The sequence below is a fragment of the Nematolebias whitei genome, chromosome 12 (genome assembly GCF_014905685.2).
Source record: "Nematolebias whitei isolate Nwh7 chromosome 12, NemWhi1, whole genome shotgun sequence".
In the NCBI taxonomy this organism is placed as follows: Eukaryota; Metazoa; Chordata; class Actinopteri; order Cyprinodontiformes; family Rivulidae; genus Nematolebias; species Nematolebias whitei.
Genome location: NC_056509.1, coordinates 2,837,766 through 2,851,158, shown reverse-complemented (window position 1 = coordinate 2,851,158; position 13,393 = coordinate 2,837,766). Strand labels below are relative to the sequence as shown.

Sequence of the window (13,393 nt, the reverse complement as noted above, 5' to 3'; positions counted from 1 at the left end):
TATGCTGTCAGTAATAATGGGTAAAAAATATATATATTATTTTACAAAACTGACATAAATCATTTGTAACTACATGATCTGTTACATTTTCAAGAATAAAACACATTATATAGTAAAAGGGACATACTATTTTTAAGAAAACGTCATTATTCATCAATATTTATGTTTAACTATTTGTGGTATATACAGTATGTAAATGTCCCTAACAGGGTGGAACACAATCAGAGACGATGGTGAACAAAACTTCATGTAATTATTATTTTATCCAACCTTGAGCTTGACCATTATTCATTTCTTATTGTTAAACATGTCAGTGTTGTAACAAAATATTTAAAACTTAAAACATTAATTTTTTTTTCACAAGTACTGAAGCCAAAATGTTGCCGCAAAAAAAGAATCACCCACCTGTGAAATACTTATTTTTACTAATTCATCCTACTTGTACCGTTATATTCCACCATGTTGCTGTTTACTATATTTATTTAGGACTTTGTAAATATTATATATCTTTTTCATTTTTTGGTACTTTATTTTATTCCCTTATTGCATGCTTTAGTATTTCTTGTTTATTTATGAGTCGACTCGATTCTTCTCATCCTTAACATTTCATTGCATTGTTGACCTTGTGTTAACCAGCATATGACAAATAAACAACTTAACATTACACTCAAGTGGAGAGGAGCTGAGTTGTCAGCTAGTAGTGAGTTAGATTAAATGGTGGGGAAAGATGCCAGACAGACCTGATAGACCCAAATTTGTAATAAGAGTTTACTGGTAACACCTGGTGGAGGAACCTGTCAGAAGGACCTTCAACCCACACCTCTGGGAGAACTTCATTCAATTCAATTCAAAAATACTTTATTAATCCCAGAGGGAAATTAAGTGTTGTTGCAACTCATCCTCCTGGTTTCATTAAAGAGTTGTTCTAGATGCTGACGGCTGTGGGCAGGAAGGATCTCTTGTAGTGGTCTGTCCTACAACAGATCTGAAGAAGTCTCTGACTGAAGACACTCTGTTGTTGTATGACAGTCTGATGAAGAGGATGTTGAGGGTTGTCTAAAATCTTCCTCATTTTATGAAGAATCCTTCTTTGTACAATCATCTCCAAAGGTTCTGGAGTCCCCAGAACTGAGCCAGCCTTCTTTATGAGCTTGTTAGCACTTTGATAACAGTTTATCTGTTTTAAATTGTGCTCTACAAATAAAGATGACTTGACTTGACTTGACTTGTTGATCTTTTTAAGTCACTTGCTCTGGTGCTGCTCCCCCAGCAGATGATGGTAGAAGAGAGAGCTCTCTCTACAACAGACTTATAGAAACATCCAGCAAAATGGAGGACATTCATTCCATGTAGGCCATGTTCAGTGCCTCTGTTGTTGAAGGGGCTGACTTGAGCTGTGGTTGTAAAGTGGTCACATGACAGTGACTAACAGCAGCCATCCCCATACTTGGTGGTAGACACCCTGGGTGAAAGAGGTTGTCAAGCTGAAGGAGGAGTCCTACTGGGCCTTGTTGGGTGGTAGGTCTTCTGAGGCAGCTGACCGGTATCTGTGAGCTAAGCGAGCTGCAGCCTCAGCTGTTGATGAAGGAAAACGCTTGGATGTAGTTTGGTGAGACCTTTGATAGAGACTCTGGCAAACCTTCAGAGATAGGGAAAGCAGCACTTTAACAACACTTTATAGTGGAGGTCGGGTTCTGTTGCCCTCAACCAATAATGTTGTTGGGTGGTGAAAAGATTATAAAAACATTTCTACCATCATTGCGCCGCTCAAGGTGGCTGCATGTTGAAGCAGCTATTCCTTTAATTCTGGGATATTGCTATTTAAAACTTTATTTCCTCTTTTTCTGGATGTAAATGGCATATTTTGGATCATTACTTCCTATGGTATTGGATGCTGTGCAGCTGAAAGAATTTTTACTGAAACCTTTTTACTTTTGGACATTTGTTATCTATCAGGTTTTTATCAACGACGACCCCCACGTGAGAAGACTGATTCAATAAAGACAGAGCCAGAACTACAAAAGGTAAGTGAACTTTTATTTACAGGTGATCGTGTCGTCGCAGCTTTAAGGGAGAAGAGGAATAGGTGAGTATGGGTTCTGGTGGTCTTTTTAATGTTTTAATTCTTGAATATAGAGAAATGACTCCTTACTGTTTGTGTTGTAGGTGGAGTCCGAGAAGAGGAGAGGTCCTGGGTTTTTGTAGGAGATCCAGTCCTGAGGTATTTTGCGGTGGAGAGAGGAGCAGTTTGACCCAGTTGAGAATGCTTAATGGTGGTTGTTGAAGGGACACCGTTGATCCACAGGTGGAGTCCAGTGGAGCGATGAGATCCTAGGGAGGATCTGAAGAGGCAGGCCGTGGAAGGTCCTGGAGGAGTCACATTTGGTGAGAACCAGCTGTAACAAAGGTTAGTTGGCTGTACACGAGTTACCATTTGGTAGAAGATGTCCCAGCACTGAAGAGGTGTCTGGCAGGTGCTTAAATGCCCCATCAGGCAGTCCTCCTCAGAGCAGCAGCAGGTGGAGTGAGTTGAGGTTAATTGGCTGTGGAAGGAAGAGTGAGTGACAGACAAAAAACCCAGGAATCCCACAGTGCCCTTACCCCCCCCCCCCCCCCCCCCCCCAACCCACCCCCTCCCACCCCCCAGGAATAGCCTCTTGGCGATCTATGTCTCTTTTCGGGGTGAGCTTGGAAGAAGGATGAGATGAGTCCGGGGTCCAGGATCTGAAATCTAGGAATCCATGATTGTTCCTCCGGACCATAACCCTCCCAATCCACCAGGTATTGGACTCCCCGACCACGACGCCGTACGTCCAAAAGGCATCGGACCGAGAAGGTCGGTTCATTGTCTATGAGACGTGGGGGAGGAGGGAGGTTGATCGGAGGGTGTAGAGGGCTGGTGATTACCGGTTTGATGTGAGATACATGAAAGGTAGGGTGTATCTTCATGGCAGGTGGGAGCTTTAGACGCACCGCCGACCGGTTAATCACCTTTATCACAGGAAACGGCCCGATGAACCTGGGGGAGAGTTTCCTGGGGGTGTCTTTTAAGGTTATGTCCTTGGTAGACAGCCATACCTTTTGACCGACCTTGTAGTCAGGAGCCTTGGATCGACGTCTGTCAGCGAAGCGTCTGTTCTGCTCCGAAGATCTGGACAGAGCTGCTCTCGTCTGGCGCCAGATCCGACGGCAGCGTTTGATGTGAAGGTGGACCGAGGGGACGCCCACATCAGGCTCCTGTGAGGGGAACAGCGGAGGAGCGAAGCCCATAGCGACCTCGAAAGGAGATTTTCCAGTGGCTGCAGAAGTTTGTGAGTTGTGGGCATACTCAATCCAAGGCAGATGTTGACTCCAGGATGAGGGATTGCTGTAAATTACGCACCTCAGAGCTGTTTCCAGGTCCTGGTTGCAACGTTCTGTTTTGCCGTTGGATTGAGGGTGGTATCCAGATGTGAGGCTGGTAGTTGCTCCCAAAGCTCGACAAAACCCTCTCCACACTTGAGAAACAAATTGTGGTCCACGGTCGGAGACGATGTCCTGAGGGATGCCGTGAAGGCAAAAGACATTTTCCGTGACAATCTGAGCAGTCTCAAGAGCAGAGGGAAGTTTAGGTAGAGGAATGAAATGTGCAGACTTGGAAAAACGGTTTACAATGGTGCAGATAACAGTGTTACCATCAGAGACGGGGAGACCAGTGACGAAGTCCAGGGCGATGTGTGACCAGGGACGGCTGGGGATGGGAAGTGGTAGCAACAGGCCAGCAGGGGGCTGGTTGCTGTGCTTGTTCCAAGCACAAGTGGGACAGGTTGAAATGAAATCCTTAACATCTTTACTAAGGTTAAGCCACCAAAAGGATGCTTTAACAAGGTGCACCATGCGTCTAACACCAGGGTGGCAGGAAAACCTAGCTGTATGGATCCACTTCAACACTTTACCCACCATGACCGTAGGAACAAACATCTTTCCCGGAGGGCCAGTACCGGGATCAGGCTCAGTCTGTTGGGCCTCCAGGATGTCTTTCTCAATAGGCCAAGTCATTACACCCACCTTACTGGAGGAAGGAAGGATGTTCTCAGGGGTGTCTGGACCCTCAACTGTAAAGAATTGTCATGAGAGAGCATCCGGTTTTACATTGCGGGACCCTGGAATATACGTGATGGAAAAATTAAATCTAGCAAAAAACAACGACCATCTGGCCTGTCGGGCGTTAAGTCTCTTAGCCCCCTGGAGGTAGGCTAGGTTCATGTGGTCGGTCCAAATTATGAAGGGGAGTTCAGCTCCCTCTAGCCAATGTCTCCACTCTTCTAATGCTAGCTTGATGGCCAATAACTCACGGTCGCCAACATCATAGTTCGTGAGCTTGTCTCAGCAGCAGACAAATAACGTGAGAAAAAGGCACATGGGTGAAGTTTTCCATCGTTAGATGCTCTTTGTGATAACACGGCCCCCACTTCTGAATCAGAAGCGTCGACCTCCACGATAAACTACCTCTTGGTATCAGGGTGTGATAAAATGGGGGCTGTAGAGAAAAGGTGCTTGAGGTTGTTAAAAGCAGTGTCAGCTTCGGGTGTCCAGTTGAACTTTTTGAGGGTAGAGGTGAGCTGGGTCAGAGCCAGTTGAACTTTTTGAGGGTAGAGGTGAGCTGGGTCAGAGGAGTGGCGACTTTGCTATAGTTTTTAATAAACCGTCGGTAAAAGTTAGCAAACCCCAGGAACCGTTGTAATTGTTTTCTATTGCTGGGTGTAGGCCACTCCACTACAACCTTGGTCTTTTCAGGGTCGGATCGAACCTGTCCTCTCTCAAAAATGAACCCTAGAAATGTCACGGTGGTAGCGTGAAATTCACATTTCTCTGCCTTGACAAAAAGCTGGTTTTCTACTAACCTCTGGAGAACAGCTTTCACATGTCGAGTATGCTGCTCTTCGTCTTTGGAATAGATGAGTATATCGTCTAAGTACATGAAAACGAAGACGTTGAGGAAATCCCGAAGAACGTCATTAACGAGAGCTTGGAAAACTGCCGGGGCATTAGTTAACCCAAACGGCATAACAAGGTACTCGAAATGTCCCAAAGGTGTCTTAAAAGCTGTCTTCCATTCGTCTCCTTTGCGAATTCTCACTAAATGATACGCATTGCGTAGATCAAGTTTAGTAAAAATGGTTGCCCCCTGGAGCTGCTCGTAGACAGAGTCGATTAAAGGAAGAGGATATTTGTTCTTAATAGTAATTTGACTAAGTCCTCTATAATCAATGCATGGTCTTAGAGTCTTCTCTTTCTTTGAAATAAAGAAGAAACCGACCCCCACTGGAGAGGTAGAAGGATGGATGATGCCTGATTTTAAAGAGTCATCAATATAGTCTTTCATAGAAAATTTTTCAGGCCCAGATAAGTTATATAGTCTACTTGTGGGTAATGGAGCTCTAGGAAGTAAGTCGATAGTGCAATCATATGGACGGTGTGGCGGTAGGGATAAACCCTTCTGTTTGCTGAAGACTGGCGCCATCATGTGGTAATTTGAAGGTATCATTGAAAGATCGATGTCTTCAATTTTTAGTTTAGGAGGTGAACCTGAAGAGATGGCTGAGCGGAGGCATCTCAAAGAACATTTTTCTCCCCACTTTTCAACTCTATTTTCGGCCCAGTTAATTTGAGGATTGTGTAATTTGAGCCAGGGATGACCCAAGATGAGTTGTGGTGTAGGAGAGTCAAAAAAAAATAATCTCACCCGTCTCTGTGATTTCCAGATACTACAAACATTACTTTTAATGTCTTTAATGAGATGGAAGAGATGGTTTGCCCAGTGAGAGCAGAGACGGTGATAGCTGGTGTTAAGTTGATAGTGAGGATATGTAGTTCCTCCACCAAGTTTCTGCTGATTAGGTTCTGTTCAGCACCGGAATCAATCAACGCCTAGATAAGAAAGTTGACAGAGTTAATGCAAATGATTGCTGAAAGACAGATTCTTTTCAGGAGACAAAGAAGTGGTACCAACCAGCATCTCCTGTACTACTGGTGGGCCTTGTCTTTTACCCGTAGTTTGCAGGCAGCAATCACATGATCCTTTTTCCCACAGTACATGCAGGTGTTAGCCTTGAGGTGGCGCAGTTGCTCCTCAGGAGAAAGTCGAGTCATACCAATCTGCATAGGTTCGGGTTCAGAGGTGGAATCCGCGGTTGCGGAGTCATTACTTCCGGGAAGAGGAAGTTTGTGGGACTTGTAGTCCTCTTCTAAGAGGCTCTCCCGAACCCTGTTGTCTATTCGAATGGCCAGAGAAATTACGTCGTCCAAATCCGAAGGGATGTCCCGGGTGACTAGTTGATATTTAATCTGTTGATTTAAAGCGTTAATAAATGCACTGCGTAATGCTATCTCACCCCAGCTGGACTCCTCGGCGATGATGCGGAAGTGGATGGAGAATTTGGACACCGTCTCTTTCCCCTGACGTAACGTAAAAAGTTTTTGGATGCTTCCTCCTGTTGCAAAGGGTGGTCAAAGACCCGAAGAAAATCCTTCAAGAAGGTAGCAAACGTCAGAGTTTCGATGGGGCGTCTACGAAGGTAAGCATGTGCCCACTGAAGCACTTCTCCTTTTAAAGCACTAACCACATAAGTTATGCGAGCAGAATTGGATGAATAGGTAATGGGAGCATGATTAAATGCCAAGTTACACTGGAGAACGAAGCCACCACATTTGCGTGTGTTACCTTCGAACATCTCAGAAGGTCGAATGTCCGGTTCCTTGGGGCATGGATTGTTCATCCTAATTGTAGGTTCCAGAGGGATAGGCTGAGTCGAAGATGAAGCTTGGTCCACCATTTGTTTCTGAAGAGAGAACACCATACCACCCAACTCCCGTAGATTGTCCTGAGTTGTTTGTTGCTGCACAACAATCTGCTGTAAAGTTAAGTGGAGAGGGTCAGTGTTTACTTTTGTTTCTAACTGAGTCTTTACCTCCTCAGTCTTGCTCAGGGCTGGGACATACTATCAGGTTTTTATCAACATCGACCCCCACGTGAGCAGACTGATTCAATAAAGACAGAGCCAGAACTACAAAAGGTAAGTGAACTTTTATTTACAGGTGATCATGTCGTCGCAACTTTAAGGGAGAAGAGGACTAGGTGAGTATGGGTTCTGGTGGTCTTTTTGAATGTTTTAATTCTTGAATATAGAGAAATGACTCCTTACTGTTTGTGTTGTAGGTGGAGTCCAAGAAGAGGAGAGGTCCTGGGTTTTTGTAGGAGATCCAGTCCTGAGGTATTTTGCGGTGGAGAGAGGAGCAGGTTGACCCAGTTGAGAATGCTTAATGGTGGTTGTTGAAGGGACACCGTTGATCCACAGGTGGAGTCCAGTGGAGCGATGAGATCCTAGGGAGGATATGAAGAGGCAGGCCGTGGAAGGTCCTGGAGGAGTCACAGTTGGTGAGAACCAGCTGTAACAAAGGTTAGTCGGCTGTACACGAGTTACCATTTGGTAGAAGATGTCCCAGCACTGAAGAGGTGTCTGGCAGGTGCTTAAATACCCCATCAGGCAGTCCTCCTCAGAGCAGCAGCAGGTGGCGTGAGTTTAGGTTAATTGGCTGTGGAAGGAAGAGTGAGTGACAGACAAAAAACCCAGGAATCCCACATTATGAAGCGTAACCCTGGCAACAAGGTGGTTTTTACAACTGGGAGCAGCATTAACATATCAAAGTGCAAATATTGCCTCAAATATAGTCCAAATCCCAAATGAGTTCTAATGGAGATGCCATGGATGTATCTCTGTCTACCTGGCAGAGGTGCTCGAATGACTTACTGCTGAGATCTTTGGAGCTGGCAGAAAACATGGCTCATGACAACAAGAAGACCAGGATCATCCCCCGACACCTGCAGCTGGCTTTCTGCAATGATGAGGAGCTCACTAAGCATCTACCAGGAGTGGCCATCACTCAAGGAGTTCTGCACAACATTCAGGTGATCCTACTGCCCAGGAGAATCAAGAGGCCCACTGGGTCTGGGTGGAAGAATCGGCATTGGCAACCAGTGTTGTAATGAGGAGTTACCCAAGTGAACAGACTGAGAGGCAAACAGAACCAAACTCAAACGTAATTGAAAAAGTTTATTTTACAGTGAGAGGAAAAAAATAACTATTTACAAAACAGGATCTTGGTCTGTGAAGACAGAGGAGGAGGATTACTTATTGACGAGGAGATGATCCAATAACGGAATACTCAGGTCTTTGACAAGCTTACAGTGAAGGTAGTTTGTATGGCTGTTGGAAAGGCTGAGGGTTTTTCTCCTTCCAGGATGATGACCAGGTGGACTGCAAAGGCAAGTGATGGAAGGTGTGTGCAGGCAGCTGAGCACCAGGAAACACAGGTAAGTATATCCTCAGGGACCTCTTCAATACTTCAAAAATAGGACAGGATCCAGGACATCAAGACTCTGAAAATGTGGACACAAAACAAGGTAAGTCTTCACAATCTTTGAACACTATACAGGGCTGGAGGCATATGTACCGGCAAGTAGAACAATGCTCCAGCACTGACTGGAGCTCAACTGGAGCCTTAAGTATTCCTGGCATCAATTAGGGAAACTGGTCTCAGCTGCGGCTGCTCATCAGCGCCGCCCCTGCCTTCAGGAACCTGGTGGAAGGAAAATGTCAAAACCCTACAACCAGTTTCTCCAGATTCGCTGCAGGATGGACTGCTGCAGATCCTTCCTGCCCACAGCCATCAGTATCTACAAACCGGATTCCAAAAAAGTTGGGACACTAAACAAATTGTGAATAAAAACTGAATGCAATGATATGGAGATGGCAAATGTCAATATTTTATTCGTAATATAACATAGATGACAGATCAAAAGTTTAATCTGAGTAAATGTAATATTTTAAAGGAAAAATATGTTGATTCAAATTTCACAGTGTCAACAAATCCCAAAAAAGTTGGGACAAGTAGCAATAAGTGGCTGGAAAAAGGAAATTGAGCATATAATGAACAGCTGGAAGACCAATTAACACTAATTAGGTCAATTGACAACATGAATGGGTATAAAAAGAGCTTCTCAGAGTGTCAGTGTCTCTCAGAAGCCAAGATGGTAAGAGGATCACCAATTCCACCATTGTTGCGCAGAATGATAGTGCAACAATACCAGAATGGTGTTACCCAGCGTAAAATAGCAAAGACTTTTAAATTATCATCATCAACCATGCATAACATGATCAAAAGATTCAGAGAATCTGGAACAATCGCTGTGCGTAAGGGTCAAGGCCGTAAAACTCTACTGGATGCTCGTGATCACCGGGCCCTTAAACGTCACTGCACCTCAAACAGGAATGCCACTGTCAAGGAAATAACAGAATGGGCTCAGGAATACTTCCAGAAAGCATTGTCAGTGAACACAATCCACCGTGCCATCCGCCGTTGCCAGCTGAAACTCTACAGTGCAAAGAGGAAGCCATTTCTAAGCAAGCTCCACAAGCTCAGACGTTTGCACTGGGCCAGGGGTCATTTAAAATGGAGTGTAGCAAAATGGAAGACTGTTCTGTGTGTGGTCAGATGAGTCACGATTTGAAGTTCTTTATGGAACACTGGGATGCCATGTCATCCGGACCAGAGAGGACAAGGATAGCCCAAGTTTTTATCAATGCTCTGTTCAGAAGCCTGCATCACTGATGGTATGGGGTTGCATGAGCGCTTGTGGCATGGGCAGCTTGCATGTCTGGAAAGGCACCATTAATGCAGAGAACTATGTTGAGGTTCTAGAACAACATATGCTCCCATCTAGATGTCATCTCTTTCAGGGAAGACCCTGCATTTTTTTAACACGATAATGCCAGACCACATTCTGCAGCAATCACAACATCATGGCTACGTAGGAGAAGGATCCGTGTACTAAAATGGCCAGCCTGCAGTCCAGATCTTTCACCTATAGAGAACATTTGGTGCATCATAAAGAGGAAGGTGCGACAAAGAAGGCCCAAGACGATTGAACAGTTAGAGGCCTGTATTAGACATGAATGGGAGAGCATTCCTATTTCTAAACTTGAGAAACTGGTCTCCTCTGTCCCCAGACGTCTGTTGAGTGTTGTAAGAAGAAGGGGGATGCCACACAGTGGTAAAAACGGACTTGTCCCAACTTTTTTGGGATTTGTTGACGCCATGAAATTTGGAAACAACAGATTTTTCCCTTAAAATGATACATTCTCTCAGTTTAAACTTTTGATCTGTGATTTGTGTTCTATTCTGAATAAAATATTAGATGTTGGCACCTCCACATCTTGCATTCAGTTTTTATTCACAATTTGTTTAGTGTCCCAACTTTTTTGGAATCCGGTTTGTACTTTGTATAACAACTCTTAATGAAACCAAGATGATGAGCTACAACAACATTCACTTTCCTTTTGAGATTAATAAAGTATTTTGAATTTACTTTTTGAATGTATTTCATGGAGGAAGCTAAGTCAGGATGTTTGGGGCTTGGTCTGTCCATGACTGTGGCTGAGGTTGTGAAGTATTTAAAAAGCTCCATGATGGCAGGACTCTAGAGGTGGACAAGATCCACCCTGAGTTTCTCAAGGCTCTGGATGTTGCTAGGTTGCGTTGATTGACGTGCCTTTGCAACATCCCGTGAGCATCAGGGGAAGTGCCATTGAGGTGGTTCCCCTGTCCAAAAAGAGGGAATAGTGAGTGTATTTGAATTACAGCGGCATCACTCTCCATAGCCTCTCCGGTAAGATCTATTAGGGGTGCTGGAGAAGAGTGTGATTGTTGTTTGAACCTTTGTTCAGGAGGAACAAGACAAGGTCCATCCTGGTTGTGGAACACTGTAGCAACTTTTCCCCCTCACTCTAGTGTCATCAAGGGAGCATGAGAGTTAGCACATCCAATCTACTTAGGTTTTGTGGACTTGGAAAAGGCATTCCACCATGTTCTTCAAAGTAAACTGTGGGGGGTACTCTTAGGGCTTTAACAGTCTACTTGAGTAATCTACACATCGATTCCTAGGACATCTATTGAGTTTTTAAATTTCACGTCGAGTATTTGTGGTGACATCATTACGTCGCCAAACGGATTCCTCCAAGTGGACGGATGGTGCAAAGCAGGCCCAGTCTTGGCAAACAGGTAAAAATGCATCAATAGTCTGGAAATATTTCACTAAAGATGAATCTTCTGGTTAAACTACCGAAAGGAAACGGAAAATGAATCAACTTCCTGACTGTTTGGAGCTCGTTGCGAACCGGTGTTACACCATATTTTGTGACCGTAGGGGGCGGTGTTGCATGCACTGTTGCAGGTCACAGAATATGATGTAACACTGGGTCCAATCGACCGAACTAGTACCAGCTTCCTCTGACCTTGTTTCACAAACAAAAGGCAAAAAACATTAATCTCTAAACCTATAAAAAACCTATAAACATATTAATCTCTAAAACTAAACCTAATGCGCAACACTGCGGGCGGTGGTGCGGGGTGGTCGTCTGCCCCACTGTTTTTAGTTTCGTTTTTTACGTGCCGCACGTTTCTTTCAGTTTTGCAGCTTAATAACAATAACTAATAGTTTTGGTTTTCCTGTGACTTATTTGCATTATGATAAATGGTAGGAGCATAATATATACTCCCAATGTTTCGTTGGTCCTTTTTTGGTAAATAATAAATGACTTTTTTTGCGGTTTTAATTATTTATTTATTTTTGCATCTTGAGATCCTATGGCGTCATCAACTACTCGAGTTCTGCTCGAGTTTTATTATGTTAATGCCGAGTTTAAAAATTATGTAGTCATTCAACCCCTAGTCCCTATACGTGCAGTGTGAGAGTTTGGTTTACTTTGTTGACAGTAAGTCAGACCCCTTCAGGGTGGGAGTTGTACTCCACCAGGGCTGCCCGTTGTCATGGACAGGATTTCTTGGTGCAGTAAAGGAGTAGAGGGAGTCCGGTTTGGCGGCCTCAGTATTCCATGGTTGCTATTTGCAGATTCTGTGGTCTTGTTGGAGTCCTCGTGCCATGATCTTCAGCTCGCACTGGAGCGGTTCGCAGCCGAGTGTGAAGCAGCTGGAATGAGGATCAGCCCTTGTGGTTCTGTTTATGATTGAAGGAAAACTGGAGTGTGATATTGACAGATGAATCAGAGTAGCTTCCATAGTTCTGCAGACTCTGTGCCGGTCCGTTGTGAAGAGGGAGCTGAGCTGCAAGAAAAAGCTCTCTGATTGTTTGATCAATGGATGGCTGGAAAGAAGATGTTATTGTAATAGTTAACCACTTGATGGGGCCACATGTTTTATTTCCATTCAGCTATTGAACACTGTAATATCTTATCTAAAACACTTGAATCGTCAGGGTTCCTATGCAAACCTAAATAGTACAAAACTTGGTTAAGTCATCAAATATTTTAAGCATTTTACACATTAGATTTAACAAAAGACAGACATAGTGAATGTGATATCCACTTTTGGTCTACATACTGTATATCAAGTGCTGAAGAAAACACAATATTTCCAATATCTTAGCAAAAACTACAGATACTGAGATAAATTTTGATCTGGTACAAGCTGAGCATTGTTCCCAACACATACTTTGAGCACAACATATTGTGTGACATTTTTGCTTTAAACCTAACCAAACATACAAATCGGTGAAACATTGCCTTTTTGCTTTTGGCGATGGGTGAAGTGTTGTCTTCAGTTGTCTTCAAGACCTGCAGGAATGACGAACGGAACCAGTGCAGACAAGCCAAAAATTGGCAACAGCCTCACAAGTTCTGGCGGAGCTGTGTGCACGGAGGAGCCTGCAGTGTTATCAGCACCACCCCAGGAAAATTTATGACTGACACAAAGAAAGCTCAGCAGAATGTGTTAACACAGCGTATCCAGTGTTCCAACTGCTACTGAAGAATGAGCTGCACACTCAGGCTGCGAGTTCATCCTACCTGCTGGCCTCTGGGTGTGCAGCTAGTGCTGGTAGAGTCACAGCAGAGCAGGTCATCTGTTAAATTAATGACCTAACATTCCTTAAAGTAATCCTATTAATCATTTTCCTACATAAATTCATGAAACCTTTATTTACCATACCATACCATTTTATTTATAGAGCACTTAAAACAGCGACAAGGCCAACCAAAGTGCTGTACAGACAGGACAACAGGTAACACATAAAGCAAAATACAAGGTTAATACAGGTTAATCCCATTGAGCCTCGAGGACTCATTTACAAGAGAGACCTGATTAACAGATTTAACTACACAAATTGCATTTCCTGCGATAATGCAGTGTGAATGCTTATTGCTGCTGAAAAACAGCTGAAATTAATTAAAAAAGCATGCTGCAGCACGGTGGCACAACTGGTAAAGCTGCTGTCTCTCAGCGAGCAGGTCCCTGGTTCAAATCCCAGTCCGGGGGCCTTTCTGGGTGGAGTTTGCAT

At 44.0% G+C, this 13,393-nt stretch overlaps 1 protein-coding gene across 1 annotated transcript in view; it reads right to left on the bottom strand.

Annotated features, from left to right (window-relative positions):
* Window positions 1-6,839, bottom strand: part of tab2 (TGF-beta activated kinase 1 (MAP3K7) binding protein 2) — a 29,149-nt gene extending 22,310 nt beyond the window's left edge. The window contains exons 1-6 of the mRNA XM_037686058.1: window positions 6,704-6,839; window positions 6,375-6,473; window positions 6,135-6,254; window positions 3,940-4,094; window positions 3,652-3,780; window positions 2,631-3,537 (exon numbers count right to left, since the gene is read on the bottom strand). Coding sequence (XP_037541986.1) covers window positions 2,631-3,537; window positions 3,652-3,780; window positions 3,940-4,094; window positions 6,135-6,254; window positions 6,375-6,473; window positions 6,704-6,839 — 1,546 coding nt within the window. The remainder of the gene's footprint in view (window positions 1-2,630; window positions 3,538-3,651; window positions 3,781-3,939; window positions 4,095-6,134; window positions 6,255-6,374; window positions 6,474-6,703) is intronic.
* Between the last annotated feature and the right edge of the window lie 6,554 nt (window positions 6,840-13,393).